Source organism: Corapipo altera, unplaced genomic scaffold, assembly GCF_003945725.1.
Source record: "Corapipo altera isolate COAL_440 unplaced genomic scaffold, ASM394572v1 45, whole genome shotgun sequence".
NCBI lineage: Eukaryota > Metazoa > Chordata > Aves > Passeriformes > Pipridae > Corapipo > Corapipo altera.
Genome location: NW_020884877.1, coordinates 24,291,972 through 24,312,098, shown reverse-complemented (window position 1 = coordinate 24,312,098; position 20,127 = coordinate 24,291,972). Strand labels below are relative to the sequence as shown.

General features: G+C 39.1%; 1 protein-coding gene across 4 annotated transcripts in view; it reads left to right on the top strand.

The window, feature by feature from the left end:
• Positions 1-20,127, top strand: part of MYLK (myosin light chain kinase) — a 202,899-nt gene that overhangs the window by 97,377 nt on the left and 85,395 nt on the right. For all 4 annotated transcript variants that reach the window (XM_027637384.1, XM_027637383.1, XM_027637385.1 and 1 more), the window contains 2 exons: positions 4,028-4,180; positions 19,926-20,063. In XM_027637384.1, coding sequence (XP_027493185.1) covers positions 4,028-4,180; positions 19,926-20,063 — 291 coding nt within the window. The remainder of the gene's footprint in view (positions 1-4,027; positions 4,181-19,925; positions 20,064-20,127) is intronic.

Genomic DNA, 20,127 nt, shown 5'->3' with positions numbered 1-20,127 from the left:
AATATGTTTCTGTGATGCACTGTGCCCCTCTGCCTTTTTTCAGGACGTTTATTCTACATTGACCTTTCTTCTCACTGATCTCATATAAGTCTGCCCCTGTTCAGGTATGACCATGTTTATATTGCATCCAAGCTTCTGACTGCAGGTGGATCAATATTATGAGGAGGAAAATACAGGTGGATTTTTGTTGTAGTTAGTTGGATTTCAAACCATCAGGGTTCTGTAAAAAGTCAGTGTATTAACTCTGCTCTTAAATCAAAAGGCAGTCATGAGTCTCAGTAACAGAAACTATCATAATAATGAAAATCAGGGACATCATATATTATTCTAAAGACACAAGCACACAACTTTCATTCCAGACTCCTAAAACATATCACTATAGTTTAATGCTTTTCTGTCTTGCATCTGATTGTGAGAAATAACTGTTTATATACTATTTTGATACAAACTTGAATGGATTATAAACAGTTGTTTAATGTTGATAATTCCATGTACACTCCTAGGATCACTATTTTACTTAAGGATCAAATTGGCTTTTTTGATATCCATTTGAATGCAAACATTTCCTTCCTGTCTACAAGCTAGCTGGATACTACGAATTTCTCGTATTTATATCCATGATCAAATAAAGGAGAAAGTTGTATGTCTGGTCCTGAAATATTACTCCAAGCAGACATAACAGTGGCTTTTTGGTGGAGTCTTTCATCAACTGACCATATGAAGAAAACAGTATATTCACAGTATATAATTTGAGGCAGGCAGACAAATTTGGTTTTTAAAAAAGATGTGTTAGCATCTGTGGTCCATATTTGGAATATAAAGCTTTTTATATTCACAACTGATTGGCTGCAACAGAGGAAAAAGCAGTCTGCTGAGAGCAACCACACTGCTGTTCAAAACACAGCACTCCATAGAAATAAAAATCTTATGGGACAGGATGGTAAAGTTCACTAGAAAATATCAAATGCAAATTATCTCCCAAACATGACAGAGATCACAGGCCAGAATTAATTTTTGAGCAGAATCGTGAGGAAAGGATGTATATCTCGGTGAAATGAATGTAAAGGCCAAGTTATCATATCAGAAGAAACACAAACAGAAGGCTGCTTTGAGAGGAGGAAAAAAAAAAAAAAGGAAGTAAGAAAGCTGAACAGTCTCCCTTCCAGGCTGGCCATCCCTTGATGCTGAACAGCCTTCATGGTGTCCAGTCTGCCTTCCTGCAATCTCCAAGGAATCCAAACCACCAGAGAACTAAAAGCCTTGCAATAACTTCTTGTACAAGTAGAAGTACTACTTTAGATACCAATAATTTTTACCAGCTGTGACTACATACGAGTTCAAACATTTTCCAAGCATTATGCAGAGTGATCTCTCTTTAAGGTCAGCTGAGACAAAAAGTAGATGGTGTGTGCTCTGCATTGTCTGTAATTACATCTCAGAATCTGTGAGGATGAGTACTTTTTCCATATTCATAGACTGCACAAATAAGTGTACCTGACTGAACTATGAATTTTATTAGAGCTCTTACTCTTCTCTGCAGCTCTACCATTAAAGCTTTTCTACAACTTTTTCAAGGTGGTTCTTTTGCCCTATTGCTCTCACTCTACCTTTATTTTAAGTTTCTTTCTGAATTTTTGCTGATTTACTGGCAAATTCCCTGAAAGTAAGCTTCTTATGTTTTAGGTCTGGCCTCACCAAAGCCTTATAAATAACTTTTTACATGTGCTCTCTTGACAATACTTCAGTGTGTCACTCCAACTTACTTTATCTTCTGTAAGTACTTTACAGGTATCTTCTTTTTCAATTGCAGAAATAAGGAGTGTATTACTATTTTAAGTATCTTTCTATTCATATTGCTTTCTGAGTTGTTTTTTTTTTCTCATAGACTTGAATTGAACCTCTTTCTGCTGAATTTAAGAACAGTATGACCGTGACTTTAGCATAACAATTCTCTGAGTAGTGTTTGGTTTTAGAATAGCTTTGCGATTTGTCCAGAAAACTTTTAATAAATGGGCCAGGGGAAAATTTCCTTTCTTCAGGCATAACATGCCAGTAGAAAGGTATTTTTTGTTATTGTTCCTGCTGCCAAGCTGTCGTGGAGATTTGACTGTTCTGCCTCTGGAGAAGGGAACATTTCACTACTGGGAGTGTTGTTTTTATTACATCAAAATATAAGTACTATGGATGTAACTTAGAATCTTGCTGCAGGTTATTCCTAAGGGCTTATACGCTTGTGTTTCTTTTCTGGGGCCTAATGAAAAGGCTGATCTTTAAGTGAATTCACTATTTTGTGAATACTGCTGAAAAATAGCCACAGCGTTGTTGGAAGCTGGAGTGAAATAGAACCCTGACAAGGTCTGAGGACATTGTGAAGAAATCCACATTTTATTTTTACATGCAGAACACTCACCCTTATTCATTTGCTTACTTACGACAGAAATAAAAAGGCATTTTTCTGTTTTTGATGGTGCAGCTTTTATCTTGAATGCATTTCTGATGTGGCATCATTGCATCATTTGGCCCCACTAATAGTTTGAATGTCAGAATCCTAGACAGGATAGATATTCCATAGTTGGACTAGGAAGGCAGTCCAGTGCCCAGTGTCCTCTTACAGAAAACTTTGTGTGTTTGGGCTTTAGCTCTACATCTGCATATTTGAGCGCAGTGCTATTTCCATGTGCAAAAAGTATGTGGTTCAACATAATAGTTATTACAGTCTGTGTATAAACTGAGTGAAAAGGAGCTCAAGGGAACCAGTAGTAGGAATATGTGACCTGTGACAAAGGTGGAGAGAGTTTATTCTAAAATTGGAGTTTTCTGGGTAGTTTATTGAATATTCACCCCAATTTTTAATGCAATAGAAAATTTGCTAACTTAACAAACAGATGGCTTATAAATAAAGGAACAATAAAAAACAACTTTTTATGCAGATAGATAGTGCACAGACAATGCCTGCCTTCTGAGTTTGCCAGTGTTGAAAATCAGAGATGAGAGAAAAATCTGTCGCATCACTTAATTTATCCTCATAGTACAGAACTGCTTCTTAGAAACCCCAGAGCTTTGTCCTATTTTGAAATGATTTTGGCAATGAAATCAATATTGATCTTTCCTTTTGACCATCAACTCCCAAATGACAGATGTCTTTGATTCAGTCCTGCACAATTTCTCTGTTTCATCCTCCTCTCTTAGGTGACTCTAATTCCTTTTTCCAGCATGATGTTTATGCACAGGTATCAGGCCCTCTTAAGCATTGCATACACTGGGAAAGCAACCAAAGATGAGTCAGTAGTGGAAACTATTTAATATTGGGGAAACAGATTGCAGAAGCATTTCAGAAAGCAAGGCTAAGATTGATGACAGTTCCTGAAACAATAGGAAGGCAACTTTAAACCACCTACACTAATATTTAAACACACCAAAGCAATTTAAGGAACCAGTTTCTTAAAATGAACTTCTTTAATAGTCGCATCACCACAGATCAGACCACACCTGTCTGTTACTGGACTAACACTGTAGTGCAGATTGACTTCTTCTGTAAATCAGCCACAGATCTTGCTGTCTCTCTTGGAATGTCTTCCACTACAGAGGCCCTTGTGGAGGACTTCAAGTGCTCCTCCATGCCCAACAGGTCTTGCGCATCTAGTTTTATCTGCATTTTACCTAGTTCCAGGCAAATTACAAGATGGAAATAATGTCTGAAGCAAACACACAAGACAGTTCCTGTCTTATCCAGCAGAAAGAGAATCTATCCAAAACACGAAGATAAACCTTTCCCCTCTTGCTGCTACTCGAGGTGGCACTCAGTGAATCTAATGGTGAGCTTTGTCTGACAACCATAAAGCATTTTGTGCTTGGGATGCTGCTGGTTGTCGTCACTAGAGTGCAGTGGCTGTGCACCAGAGAGAGGGATTTGACCCTGTACTTTAATATACTGGCTGGTGTTAGGCATCCAGATTTCACTGAAAACTAGATGTGCTTTTGAAACTCATGGCTGTATTAAGTCAATTCTCTTCCTTTCTGTCTGCAGATCAGCCAATTCAGTATGCCCATTCCACTTTTGAAGATGGAGTTGCAAAATTGACTGTCCAAGATGCCCTACCTGAAGATGATGGCATTTATACCTGTCTGGCTGAAAACAACAAAGGACAGGCATCTTGCAGTGCTCAGGTCACAGTCAAAGGTGAATAACTCAACCTATTGTAATTACTAAAATCATATAAACTAATATTTTTTAACAAAAAATAATCTTGGACCCTTAAAAGAGGTGGTTGTAAGTGGATTCCATATTTTTTCTAAGCTTCTGTCAGCTGGGTACTTTTTCTGCCCCTTGGAGGTATGTGCAACTGAAGTGCTTAAGGACTGTGTAGTGTAAAATAATATGCATGTTTCAGAAAAAGGTATTAATGATCTGACCTTACCAAGGGCTTAGTGCACAGAGAGCAGTGAGGCTGTTCTGGGAGAGGTGTACCAGTGCTGAATTGACATAGTTGATTTGTCTGCGAAAGCCATAATTCTGCACTAGGATCTGAACAAACATAGTCTGAAAGATGAGAGTTCACAATGAAGAAAAGAGATGACAGAATTCCATTGATAAATTCAACAGTGAGGTAGGATTAATCCGTATTATGGTCTTTGTTCTTTCAATCTCCCCTGGCATCAGTTTATACAGGTGTTTTGTTTTACGGGCTGGAGATGATCATCTCCCTCTCTCTTCAATCCCCCTCCCTCAGACTCTTCCTCCTGCTGCAATCAAGTCTGTATTTGGTATTTGTCACCTGTAAATGATATTTTTCCAGATTTATATAGTTGGTCACTGCCTGTCCAACAGGCTGTGAGGGGCAGCTGCCAAGGGAACTATTCCTTTTGTCTATGACTAAGTAATACCTGCCCTAAATTTGTACATGCAGTTTGATGGGAAATGTACCATGATCCTTGGGATCTCAAGATTTGTCTTTGCTTTGCAATGTTCTGGAGTGTTTGTCTGTGGCACTTCAGTGCTATGCCTGCCCCTATTCTGTCTGTATGAATTCACATAAAAGCCTAAAATGAAAACAAATTCTGGTAAACCTGTGAGTTAATTTCTTGATTACTAGACTGGAAATGCAGTTGTTCCCTCCCTGCCCTCCCACCCCTGAAAAAAAGTACAAAGTAGGAAAACACTGATTTAAAATAAGCCTGAAACTAATCTGTTCTCAAAGCTATCACTTATAATTTCTCTGAAGCATTTCATCTGCATTAGCTAAGGGCTGGTCAAGAGCCCCCCACCTTGAGGGAGCTGCCTTTGACGTGGGACCTGCTGATCCTTCACTGGGACTCAGAAACCAAAAAGACAACCCCTCTCTTACTCTTACTAACCATTGCTGAGTTATTTTAGGGTTGACATACAATGCTAATGTGGGAGCAGCAGTGACCTAGACTTTCCCTGGGCTTGTGTACTCTGCTGGGCTATTTCAGGCTACGCAGTCACTGTTGCACTGTGTAGGATTCCTCCTGTTCTTTAGCTGGTCTGGGGCTAGAAAGCTGCATTGCCACCATTATGGGGAGTTAGTTCCTCTCTTCTGCATCCCATTTTATTTTCTGGGAGTCATGGAATAGCAGAGTGAGAGGAACAAGAGCAGAATTAAGAACATGCATGATGGGCTGTAAACCCATGTGTTCAACATTTTTACAGTTTTAGCTGTCCCCTCTGCTTCGTCCCTAAAACTCATTATGTCCCTGTTGCCATGAGGATTATAGTAACTTTTCCCAAGACTCAGATCAATGTGGATTTGTGTACCAAAAATAGTACAAAATTTAAAATCGTGGTCTCCAAATCTCTTATCTGTTCATGTATCTTTTTTCCATCAGAACCTCTAGCAAAAGCTTATTGGCATTAGAGTTCTCTGAGTTTCTGAATGCTGCCACTAAGGCTTCTCTAAATGCTCAGCTGTTGCTAGCAGATTACAGCAAAAAATCGTTGTACATGCAGAAAGGGAGAAAACCTCAGAAATCCTCTCCTGACCGGACACTGATTTTTGGAATAAAGTCTGTAAAACTGTTTCTGAATTGTAACCCATCTTTCTCCAGTTCATTTTTCTCTCCAAGATGATCTAAGCATTTCATGCAGAGCTCAGTTTGTTAATTCATTGTTAGAGAAATATTTTCTTTTTGTATGTGGCAAGTAATTTTTATTTAATATGAGAAGGAATGGATATTCTTGGCTTATCATCAGTATCCAACCAGTGTCAGAATCCAACTTTTCCTTAACTTGCTACTTGGACACATCTCTGAGTCCGTCTGGGTCTACATTTCACTTCATATTGCCATTTTTGGCTTTGCTATTGTACTGTAAGGATCTCATGAAGGAACACTGTGCTGCGATCACTGGGAAAACTTTACCTGGAGTGAATAGTCTGCCTTAACAATAAAACTCAATTTTATTTTTCTAAATTAAATTCAGCTCACAGATAACTCAGAAAACTCAGCAGTAAGGCTAGTTAGTGGCAAACTGTTCAATCCCTGTCTGAATTATATTATGGGATGGTGCTTAAACCTGCTGGTAGGTTACAGGTGTTATCTAGCCACATATTATGGTTTCTAATCAACTTCTGTGTGTTCTTTGCCCTTTGGAATGTCTGTTGTTTTGTTTTTGTCAAGGGAAATTTTCTTTTGTGGGGTTAATGTAGAAAACATTTTAAAGGCCCTTTGCCCCATAAAGGGCTACTGCTCCAAGTCCTGTCAAATACAAAGGTGGGATTTTTTCCAGTACTTTGCAGTGGGTCCTGGATAATTAGCTAGGCTTATTGTGGCATAGCATTCCTTCTAAGTCATCAGTCTCAGATTCATTTATGGTTGTCTTTTGCTTCCTTATTATTAAGAAGGATAAATTCCATCCAGCACTGACAGCCTCAGTATTATTCCTTGGGTTTGTATGAAAAACACTGAAGGTACTTAGCTATTTGTAGGAGGCTTTTGGCACTGTGTTGAAAAGTCCCACACTTCATATGGATGGGGCATAAGAAATGCCGTGGTCTTAAAAAATTCAAACTAATCAGTCTTATGCTTATTTAAAGTGAGAAATTAGCATCAGATCACTTAAGTAAGATGACACTTCCTTAAGTAAGTGATCTAAAGGCCGAGTAAATTGGGGTAGATCCATTAGGTAGTCTGTGGAGAAACTAAGTTAATCAAGGTGAAGCTAATTTTGGCCTTGTAAAAGACTAAGTAGACTAAATTGAATCCTGACATCCGTCTTCCCTGTGTCAGTGGTTTCTTGCAGCTGAAATACAGGGAGACATGAACTACAGAGATTGAGCAGTACTTCTTTGAAAACATTCCTAACAAGTGTCTTCACTGTGAGAATTTTTTCTAACTGAACCGTGAGTCGGGTGCACTGGGTAATGCCAGATTAATTGGTCTAATGCAGGAAAACCTGACAGGTGATAAACATGGTCCAGGTTACTCAAACGTTCAATTATAGACATTCCTGGTGCCATTTGCAACTCTGAGGATGTTAGATTTTTTTTTCCTTTACACCTTTGCATTGTTTTTTATACAAAGGAAAATCAAAATTTGGGAGACTTTGGGGCTGATGCACAAATTTTCTATAAAGTTTTTAAAAAACGTGCATGACTGAGTTGTTTCTGTTATTGTATGTGCAAGCTATTGTATTTGAATTGGTGTTCACATCTCGTATTACAATTTTCATGTTGTTCTGTGGTATGAAAATAAGTATACAAGCCATTTTTTAAATTCACCAGGCATCCCATTTAAAAACAAACAAACAAACCACTTCCTTAAAAAGGGATGTGCAGGGTACATCCAGGTCACCTGAAATATATGGTGATTATATGCTGATGGAGATTGCAGATACTGAAGTTGAATATTAATATTAATAGGCTTTCTATCAGGGTGGTTGAACATTTTAATCAGTTTTTTATGAATAGGAAACTGAGGTGAGGAGAATTGAATTGACTTTGGATGTACCTGTGTAGTGAGTTGGTGTTCATGCTTTGCTGAGCCTGAGACAAATCAGAGTATAAAGGCAAGACAGCTCCTGGTAATAACTGGTCTAGTTGGAAGATAAGGCAACTCACAGACATAGTGACTGTTCTTCAGGTCTGCCTCATGCCTGAGATAAGCCTTCTGACATGTGGCTCTCTCTGTCAGTTAACTAATCACTGACAAGGAATTACAGGTCAGATCCATCTGCAGAAAAAATGTGTCAAAGGGATATTTAACCACCTGACATTCACACCAATACCTGAGTGCACTACACAAGATTACAGACTGGAAGGAGAGTGGGAATTGGGGTGGCACATACAATGGGCTCTGTTGTGCCAAACCAAATCAATACTGCATGTAGGAAGCTTCTCTTCTTTTGCAAACAGTTTCTCCATGTAAGAGAGGCAGTTAATTGCCTTCCCCAGCTTTCTCTAGGTATGGTATCAAAGTGGAGTGCTTGCTACATGAGGGCTGACTCCTAGGAGAATATCCTGTCTTGCAGTTCTGCCATGGATGACAAACAAAATATCTGATCCACTGCGCTCTCCTTGAGGTTTATCCAGCATCTTCCCACCAGACAGCAGCATCACTGATTGTTTTCAAGGCAGAGGACATGCAGTGTGGGTAGTGATGGCAGCAGGGCAGGCTGACAGCCAAGGTATTTCTGTGGGCTGTAATGCTTTGCAGCCACCCATTTTGCTGATGCTTGTCTTCTGCACACTGTTTTTATTTTTTTAAATAGAGACCTAATACTGCTGCTCTTGGTGAGCAAATGCTATTCAGCAGATACTGGTGTTCCTGCTTATTGGCTCTCGACCTCATTTCTCCTTCCCTGCCAGCAGTGCACTCTGACTTCACATCTGTTCCCCTTTCTCCCCCACCACTTTCTGTTCATGCTTTTTTTTTTTCAGTGCAGCTTCCCCAGCATGTGTCTATGTTGGGAAGCCTGTAGCCCTTACAATCGGATTACTGTAGTCATTCATTGATCACTGGACGAGCAGATTAGTCACCTGAAAGCCTGTCAGAGTCCCTGCTGGTAACCAGTTTATCAGAGCAGTGAAGGGAGATGCTTTCCGGAAAAGCAGTTTGTTTTGTTCCTGTCACTCTTCCCTCTAGTGTGAATGGGACCATAAAATATAACCAGGTGGAAGAAAAGCTTTCAGGTAGGAGTCTTTTCCTCTAGTCATGAGAGATTGTGTCTTTAGGTCATTTTTCTTTCTCTCTCAGAATGACCTTTCTTAGGCATTAAGCTTTTGAAGGAGGTTATCACTGAAATAAGAAGTCTCTCTTTGAAGACTTAATTGAGAGGCTACAGCTGTTTCTCTGAGATACGTATTTCTGCCTAAGGTAAGCAAAGTATGATGTCTTACTTGCCTACAGTGATACTTGTGACAGCTTTTCAAAGTCATTGCTTATTCGAAAGCATTTTGCTGTATTTCAAGTATACCATAAATGTAAAGGACTGTAGGTGACTTTACAAAATACACAAGTCTAGCCTTATTAAATGTTCAAAAGGCATTCCAGACCAGTAGACTCATGGAACCACTTGGCTATGTAATAATTGGTTTCAGAGCACTAACTGAAGGGGAGAGGGGTTTTGTTACAATATTGAAAAGTCAGGGGTAAGCTGTCATGAGCATCAAAGAAACTCTGTTCCAGAGCTTTCAAGTGTGTCCCAAGGTTCTCAGTACATCACTCGGTATGGATCACCAGCAGCTGTAACCCTTGTAAGACTAAGCTTGGGTGGTTTTTTTTTTAATTGCAGCACCTCAGGTGGTTCTTGCAGCACCTCAGGACCAAACGTGAAACACAATGCCAGCTAGAGACCAAAAATGAAGGACAAAAAGCAAAACATGTGTGGAAGCTTTTAATGATAGAGGATGTGCCATCAACATAAACAACGCACTCTAAAGACAGTTTCTTAATATAAATCACTTCCAGTAAAAGGGAAACCAAATTTGGATGAAAATGAGGGATGAGTGCTTGCAGAATGAGGAAAATTCAAATGTCAGAAATTGCATTAACATTTCTTATAAATGAAAAACAAAGATGAGATGTTGACAGAAAGAAAATAATTTAATTTAAAAAGAAAGAAAAGAAAAAACCCTCACCCTTGCATCAATTGTGGTGTGATCAAATACCGTGAACATTAAGCTGTTATGTACCAGAATGGCAGAAAACAGATGGTTATTACAACAGACTTGGGAATGGCCCTGCATTGGCCAAGGGGCAAACTGTCCCAGCTTAGATTGCCACATTCTATAGTGCTCTAAGTTTCAGCTGAAAAGTGGAAGTCATCAAAACACATGTAAAACCTGTTAACTGAGAAATTTTGAAAGTGTGGGCATGGTGTTACCCCAATGTTTTCAAGATCAGCTGATGTGGATTAGCTAATGGGAACTCAGAGTCAGCCATCAAACTATCTCATAGGATAAGCTCAATTTTAAAAACGCTCCAGAAGTTGCCTAAGGGAAGCATCCATCATTCCTTTGCAGTAAAGGAACGGAACAGAGGGTAGGAACCTTGTATAGCTGTATACTACTGGAAGTGCTGCTCTGCAGCTTCGTTTTAATGAAGGCTTGACTTTCAGTCCACATACACAGACCTTTTTTTTTTTTTTTTCAGGGTAATGTCTAGGTTCAAGAGATTTTTAACATAAATTAATCAAGAAGAGACAACTGACCACAAACAATGCTGTAGTCAAACTACCTTATCTTTTTTGAACTTAAATGTCAAACAAGTCTTGCTTTAGAATTCCATTCTGAAACCAACTTTTACCCAGAAATACAACACTGTATTTTTTCTTTTTTTTTCCTCCTTCATATTAGTCTAATTTCAAAAGTTTCCTTGCTCTCAAGCTGAGTCTTATTTGTCTTATTTGAGGGATTCCTTAACATCATTCTTAGTACAGTATCCTTTTGATTACTTCCCCAAGAGAGGAGCAGAACTATTTTAATGTTACCACAGGGTAACTAATTCTGTTGCCAGTGTGGATTCGCCAGAGGCTGAAGGGGCTGTAACTCATTAGATCAGTGGCATCCTCAGGGACACTTGTGCTTTATGTGTTTGACTGTTCCTGTTGTGTTTCCATTGCATTTCAGTTCATTCACAGCCCAGGTTTTTTTGTAATGGAAGCAGTACCTCTATACATCATGATGTGCTGCAATTAAATTAAAATCTACCTGGGCAGCCACACAAAAAGTTGAGACTGTGCATGTGAAGGTGAAATTCTGCCTCAGCAGAATGCACATTTTCACAGAAGAGATAATCTGGCTTGATCTAGCATATGGGAAGCACTTTTCTGCAGTTCTCTGAGTCAGACTGGTATCTAATGCTGGGGAATTTGTAAGCAGTGGGCCAGCTGAGCTGCCTTATAAATGTATTTGGTAGGTGTACACATTCTCAGGCCTTCCATGGAGTTGCTGTCTGTGACAGTGACAAAGGAGCAATTACTTGATATAAATAACTTGCAAACAGGGTTAGTCATTAATAAGGCAGACAGTTATGAAGGCAAAAGCAAACACCACTTTGGCTGCAGAAACTTCCAGTGAGGCTGTTAGGGAGGAATTCGGTCTGCTGACTGCAAAATGATCTGCTGTGAACCCAGCTGTCTACTTTGTATCTCTGACCCCTCACTCCAAATTGAGATATCTCCTGAGGAGGGAAAGCAGAGAGTGGGTTGCTAAGCTCTTCCCCCTGGGATCCAGTGATAGAATGCGTGGGAATGGTTTGAAGCTGTGCCAGAGGAGGTTCGGACTGGACATTAGGAAGCATTTCTCTACCAAGAGGGTGGTCAAACATTGAAACACGTTTCTTAGAGAGGTGGTTGATGCCCCGAGCATGTCAGTGTTTAAGGGGTTTTTGGACAATGCCGTTAACAACAGGCTTTAACTTTTGGTCAGCTCTGAATTGGTCAGGCAGTTGAACCAGATGATCCTTGTAGGTCCCATCCAGCTGAAATGGTCTATTCCATTCTGTTCTGGTTGTTCTCTCAAATCATGATTCTTCCTTGGTGCGGTCAACCTCTTGACTGTGGGATTTCTGGGGTGGCACCTCAGTTGCAGAACAAACTGACTAGACAAGGCAGGTTAAAATGCTGGTGACCTGGTGATACAGAGGAAAGACTTGAGCATACATGGGCTGCAGTGTTGGGCTGGAAGACTGGCCTGGAGTAAAATAGAGATTGCCAGACGAGATAAAGTGGAACTTGGTCTCCTCTGTATATCCCTAACCATCCTGAACTAGCATAGGCTTAGAGCATTGTCAGTCTTAGATTAACAGTTTTTCTGTGTAATGCAAGGCACAACATACAGGTCTTCAGTGAAAGCATCTCCCACGGATATTTAAATCTTACCTTCCATTTACAAAAGACAGATTAGAACTGCAGAAATAAATGATGGGAGGTAGATGTGTAAAGAACACTGCTAGGTCATTAAACATCTAGTTCTCATGAATTCGGTTTGCAAAATGGCATACTAACCTGAGATCTTTAATAAAGCAGAAATGTTCCTACATGTCTCAAGAACATAAAAGCCTCATTTTTTTTATGCCATTATAAATCAAGTTTGGGCTTCCTGAGAAACTTGCAGAAAATGTTTTGACCGTATCACTTCAGGCCTGAGGAAAAACACTTTACAGGAAGACAGATGAGTATCCTCGTATCTATTTTCTGCCTTACAAAATCTCTTGATTTTTGAGTTGATATCATTGTTAACGTGAGCTCTGGTAGCAGCTTGATTTGTTTACATTGAAAACATTTGAGGATGTGAAACTCTTTTCAAGACAAAGATCTGTGTGAACCTGGGTCTTACTTTGAGAGGTTTTAGTAGAATCTGCTGCTACTCTCTCTGAGCCCACTCACTCAGAGCTTTTTGAGTTAAGCATTCTCCTCAGCTCAGTTGACTTATTACCCTGTGAGCCAAAATGATATTTAAACACCATAAATGGTAAATGTTGCTGAGGCAGTCCTTCCGCACGGCTCAGACCAGGCATTAGTTGGCAGCTCACCACATGATGCTGGCAAACAGATTCTTTGAGTATAATTAAACCTCTTGTAAGACTAAACACTGCAAGTTGTTTGCGGTGTTCTGAACACAAAGCAGCAAACTCTATTCTTTGCATGTCCTCGACTTGTGACCATTTGTAACCCTGGTCCTGCGCCGCTGAGTTACTACAGGTGTAGGTGCAGTAGGAGGTGAATATATATGTGTATATATATGTGTATATATATGTGTATATATGCAGCGCTGTAGCTGACCCAGCTTGAGCCAGAGGCTGGAATAGCCACTCTCCAGATGTTCCTTCCAAACTCAGTTACTCTGTGATTCTGTGCAGGGCTGAGCATGCTGAAGTCCTGATATTTCAACAGGAGATGTCAGCATTCTGCAGCTCACATGAAAACATCTTCAGTACATCTGGGTAGGCAAATGAACAAGAAAATTTATTAGAATATATGATGTCCATAAAATGTTGACTGTTTTGACTCCAGGCCGTGTCCAGTCTTTGGAGACCTTTAAGTTTGCATCCTGAGCTGGATTTTCTCCTCACGTCAGTGTCAACAGCAGATCTGGGGATGGTCATGCCACAGGGCAGTTATTGATTCTTTTTTTAACTTCTTTCCAAGCGTATAGATTTATCTATATCTTTTACCCTAGAAAGTAAAAAGTTAGTTAAATAATTGCAGTTGAACTGATACAGGTGTATTGTACAACTGGCTTGTATTAGGTTAACTGTTTGGTGCAGCATGAATTTTCCGTTTTTACTTTTAGATATATACTTTCAACACAATAACTCACCCTTGGTTATCAATATAAAGATGTTTACAGTTCCACTCAGTCCCCAAGTTCTGATTCAGACCTTTAATTTGAATTTAATTTGAATCTTTGAATTTAAAAAATTCAAGTGTATTTTGGCTTAGGCCTACAGCTAACATTAAGACTCCTCTAATGATAATTTCCAATCTTGAGATATCCAGAGGTCAAATTTATGTAAGGACTCTTTAACAGCTGGAATGAGAAAACTCAAATAATAGGAGAGCATTTTTTTATCACCTTAAATTTTTATTAATACAGGTTAACAAATAATCTGAAATTTGATATGGTCACTGTAGATAGATTGCCTTACTAATAATGGAAAACAGAATAAGAGATTAATAGAAATAATTGTTTATCAGAGGTAATATATATTTTCCCATTGCCATCCAAATATGCTGAGAATTTGGGGGTTTTTGTAAGAACTTGGAAGAGTTTAAATTCTCCTTAATCTCTACGGATTTAATGCACTGAGGGGCTTTTTTAAACATAGACTTGGATGCTTATTAGAGTGTCTTTCCAATAAAAAACCCCGAACCCTTAGGGGTAAGGGAATGCTGTGGGAAAAGCCTGTATTCCTTTTGCTTTGTAGAAAATATATGTGGGTATATAAAGTACCCTTTACATGCTTTGCTTACTATTTCTGGGCTCCCAAACTGTGTTTCCCACTGAGCTGTGCATCTTATTACTTGCTGTTTCCCAACATTCACACATATTAAAGCCTGAGGAAAGGCAAAAATCTTAGGAACCGTGTAAGTGGGATCATTGTGGTGGACTTTTAAATCAAACACCCTGTGTAAAGCCTTATCAAAAGCCTGTTGAAATGACAGAGAGATTACTGCCCACCAGAAATGCGTTACATGGGCTTACACGTTGTGCCAGACCACAGCCCTGTGCGAAAATTGTTCTCTGTGAGTAGTATTTGAGAAAATCATAGTTCTCTTCTCTATTATCTTTCATGGTTTGACCTGCAGGAAACCAACAGCTCTGGTTAAAAAAACGTGGCAGCTTTCATAAGCTGCAATGAAGTAATTAGGTGCACAGTCTGAAAACAAGTTATTGAAATGTACCTGTATTTCATCAAGCCCACCCTGTGTAATGCTCCCTGATGTTCCTCATGAAGTACCTTGACATGATCCAGGTGGGGGGAATCGAGTCCACCAGCAGAAGTTGATTGGGGAAGGGGAAGGGAAAGGGAGGGAGAAAATAACCTGCCTGGGGTAGAATTTTTTAGTCACTCTGTGTTGACTCTTATATTCCTTGTTTTCATTCTGAGAGGTGAACCTTGAAAGCAATAAGAAGTAAGAGTGATGAGGGAGCTATTAAATGGCTATAGGTGATTAGGGAGCATTAACATAATAGGAAGAGGGAGATCGGATCTCCTCTTTTTCACATCCAGTTGAATAAGCTTGAGGATGTGTAGATACATAATGAAGTCATACCCTTATGCTAATGTCAAACTAAATTTTCCTTAGGTTCCAGATTTCCCTTCTGGTGCCAGATATGCTGCATTTTTATTGTCTGTAGTTTTGGCAGCAAAAATACCCTGCGGTGTTCTGAAAGGGGGTGTTTCAGCCAGAAGCGTAGTGACTTGCAGTATCTGAGCTGGGAACTTTACCTCTGCTTTCTTCCTTTTCTTCTTTCCTCCTCCCATAGGCTCTGAAGCGAGATCTCACTGAGAACATTTGGATTTTGAACCCCAGCAGAGTTCACGTGGTGAAAGGGACTTTAGAGGACCAGGGGAAAGCAACCCTAATACTGACCTGTTGTTAGTAGCTTGCTTATTTGTGTCCTGTTTTTCTGATCTGCTTGCCCGCTATTTTCCTGGTGCACAGATTTTGTTCCTAGTGTATGACAATAGCAAGCACCTAGATGTGGCCAGGGAATGTGAACTTTGTGGTTGTTGCACTTTCTGAAGCTACCCTTTTGCAAACAGTTCCTGGGGTTTTGTGTATGGTTTCCCTTGTAGTATTTTTCTGTCGAAATAATTAGCCAGGTGTTTTCAAAAGGAAGTAAAATCACACAGTATCTTTTTACCATAAATGGGAATGGGAGTTATTTGCTTCATCTTGAATAAGCAGCGTCCTTTCTTGTCCCTCCAAAATCAATTTGATTGCTGTTTTTCCAAACAAGACCTGTAAAGGTTAAAATTGAAGAAGCCCTTGTATTAAAAGCCCTTATATTAAAATGATCTGTGAAAATGTACAGCACTGCTATTTCATTGTAAAATTGTGAAATGTTAAAGCCTTCATCAGACAAACACTGAGTCACTGCGTGGTACTGTGTCATAAATAAACAACTAAAAGCATTTACGAGCTTCAGAAGAATTTGAAAATAGTTAACATTCAGTCTTTGTAATTTGGCCTTTGCATGATTGTATCTGTCCCTTCTGAGAAAATGCAGTGATTTTAGATTAAGACTAAATAAAACTAAATAACATATCTAAAACTGACTGTGTTGTCTTGTGAGAAACTAAAGTTGGCAGTAGGTAATTTCAATTTTTTTCTAAGTCGAGAAGTCCACAATATCAAATTTTAAGTAAAGCAAGAAATGTTACATGAAATGATCCCCTGTGGTTTCTTAATGAACAAATAGCATTTATGGCTTAGAATGAAAGTCTTTTTAATTGTTGCTGCCAAGTTAAGAAACACTGGACTGCTTTTGTGATATTTTGATTAAGTTGTTTGTTCAGTAAACATATGCTAATGATGAATATACACTTCTGAACAACAGTAGTGTAGGATAAAAGATCCCCAATAAAAATAAAGATTTCAAAAGTAGGGGAGAATGCTTGTTTTGAAGAGAGCCTATTCAAGTTGCCATGGAATCAGACTTGTTAGACATATATTTTCTGTATCCTGGATGTCACATGTTTGATTAGGAGTACTGCTTGCCTCAGCCATGATAGCTTCTAATTTTTGAGCTCTTACGTACAACAGATTTCATGTATGTTGGTAAAAAAATGCCTTCACTGCCCCTGCGCTCCAAAGAACATCAGCAACAGATAGGGAGATGTTTTCACTCCTGCTTTACAGTAGGTATTGAGAAATCAGGTAATACTTCAAGGACTAAATCAAAGTGTATGTGCATTTGTATACGGTAGGTTTACAAGGATAGGAATATCTTCAGAAAGTTGCTTTTGTTTCTGTCCCAGGACTAAGCCTCAAGTTTTCAATATTTCAGACTTAATAATTTATCTTAATGTTCTTCTGCGTGATTACATTCAGTTTCCCCTTGAAACAGTTCTTTTGTCTCTCCAGTAACTTTTTTTGTACTGTTTAAGCTGCGTTCTTTTAAGTTTTTTACTACTCATGTACCACAGACTTCTGGTGTTTTGATACTTGCTATCATAAGTTTCTGTTTAAGCACAGAACTGGTCTTCATCCAGGAGATCAGCACAGACTTATGCAGTGTTTAAATTTAGTGTAAGCACTATTATTTTTTTAAGTTTTGTGCAATGGTGAGACAGATTCATTTCAATTTGACAGCTTCATTTACGAAGTATGAGCACTGATCAGTAAAAATGGTGAGATGGTTTTCATCCTTTAATCCTGCAGGTCAGTCTTTTAGGGGTAGAGGCCTGTGCCTCCAGTAAATCTTCATAGTGTCACTCATATCAATAGGTCTCCTCACCAACATCTGCCTAAGACAACTTAGAAAAATTGAGGCCTAACATTTTTTTAAACTTGTTGGGTTTGTGATTCATATATGCAATTACTGTGAATTATTTGCTTGCTTCCATTTGATGTTTCTGCAGCTCTGTGCAAGAAGATGATTTTATTCCAGTACATGAATCTTTCATTTCTGCAGCACGTATTTTGGAGGAGTTAGCATTGTTGAAAAATTCCTTTTGGGAAATGATTTTCCTTCTGCAGTTGCTCACCCATATCTTTTTAATAAGCTGAGGCTGTTATGCTGTATTGTCTTCCTAGAATATAAAAAGCTGTTTATTTAGACTACATGCAACAGGCAGGTCAGTCTAATGGAGCAGAGAGCCAGTTGGGAGGGATGTGGAAGAGCTGCTCAGACTTAATGCTGTTTGTACCAGGGCTCTGCTGGAGGCAGCTCAGTCTGGTCTGGGAGAATTGCTGCTAGAGCCACTAGGAGCAAATTTGTTCCCTGGTCACTGTTAACTGTTGTTATCTGCCCGTATCTGAAGACTTGAACTTTTCTGATCAGAACCCAGGCCTGTTTTTCTTTTGGTCCAGAGCCACATCTCTGCTTTTTTTTTTCTTTCCCTGCTCTCCGTTTGTTGCATATCTGCCTTCTAGATTTGCAGTGTTATTAGTTATTTCAGTAAAAGGAATAAAGGGAACAATATTTTTTTAAGTCTACTTTTCTTTTTTTTTCCCCCTATGTTTCTTTCTGTCCTACTATTCTCTTGGGTTTTTTTTCCTTTTCTTGCTTTCTTTATCTTCTTTTCCTCCTTTTTTTCCAATTCTATGGGTTTCTGCTTTCCCCCACAGATCTGTTTCACTTTGAGGGACAAAAGGATTTTCTGCAAGGCATCAGTGAAGGAGCATGTGTTGATATTGCTTAGTACAGCAATTGTTTGAAGCTGTTTCCCTGAGTAAACATTACAAAGCAGAGGGATATGGTGAACCACAGCAGTTCATTACTGTAGAAGATTTTCACCCAACTTCGTGGCTGTTTTCTGTAAAGCATCAGTCACTTACAAGCAGGTGCTATGGGAAGCCCTAAGACTGATCAATGTGGTCTGATGGTGAATCAGGTGCCTCAGAGTAGCAGGACCATAACACCGATCCCAGTGGGTCTCAGTCAGGTCCCATGTTTCCATTCTCACATGCATCAATGTCTCAAAGCTCACTGCCAAGAAAAGACCTATGACATGAGCCAGCGAGACAAACTTTTGGCTAGAAAAAGCTTTGCTAGAGAAAAGGAAAAACTTCCCTTCCAGGCAGCTTCCAAATTTACACTGAGCTCAAATTACCCTGGGACAAGCTTAACTTTTTGCCTCCGGGAGGTTCAGTGGGCCTGCTCAGTGATGTGCCGTCATTTTTTCTAATCACCAATTTTATGGATTGTGATTTTTCTCCAGCTTGGAACTTTATGTTGCTGTAATACTCTTTTGGATGTTATTGGTATACCTTTGAAAATTTTAAAGGTAGGAATAAGCAAAATAAAGCTATTTTCATGTATGGATAGAATGTAGGGTTGTCATTTTACAGGCAAGACGTAAAAGGTCTGAATGCAAGCTAAACAAAAAGTGTATCCAAGTGACCGATAAATATTTATGACTTCTTGCATTTGGTCATGATCACTACTTTGGCTTCACAACTCTCTTTGCTCAGGTTTTTAGAACAGGAGTGAATTTCCTCGTCTGGTGTACCACATAGATCACAATTAAATGGTCTTACTTCATAGCCTCTGGATCCAAGACAGAGACCACTGTGGATACTGGAAACAACATATCACAGATAGATTTTAAGAGTGATTAATTTAATTCCAGCACTCAGCATTTGACTGTACAGCCTCAAAACAAACAAAAAAAACCTAAAAGCCATAATGCAACAGTTTGTTTTGGGATATATATTGATAACCTCAGGTTTCAAACTTTCCCACCAGCAGTTGCCTGATTGAAGTACAGGAGAGGAGTGTGGTGAACTCAAAATCATTCAATACTGACCATCTAACAAACAAAATGTTTTGTAGTTTCTTGCAGAGTTGCAACTCCTATATTCCTGTAAGTTTATGTTTTTAACTTATCAATCATGAGAATAGCAACTTGCAACAAACCTTAAAATTTAATGTGAGTTTAGCAGTGATTAAAGGCATTGAGCTGTTGGTTACAAGTTGTTGGGTTGTTTGGGGTTTTTTTTCACCTGAGTTTGTGTATTTTGGGAAACTGAGTGTAATTTCTGAATGATACTCTATGATATCTCTTAACAATGATTTAAAAGGATTCCTGGAACAAGGACAGTTCCATTCCCATTTCTTGTCTGTCTGCCTGGAATACTGGCAAAACAAAACAGCTATATTGGGTGGTTTCAGTTATTTTTACCTTCTGAAAGCTGAAACAAAACCACTGTCTCAAAATCGTGTTGAATATAGGGTCATTTTGTCAGGAAAATTCCTTTAAAAGACCCCTTTTATTCTTTTTTAACTTCACAGAAAAGAAGAGCAGCAAGAAGGCAGAAAGTGCGCAGGCTGCCAAGCTAAACAAGACTTTTGCACCCATCTTCCTTAAAGGCCTGACTGACCTCAAAGTGATGGATGGAAGTCAAGTGATAATGACTGTGGAGGTATCAGGTGCGTAGCTATGGGACAGTATTATTTTAAGAAATTAAATCCTGCTGCAAAGTTTGTGGGTTTT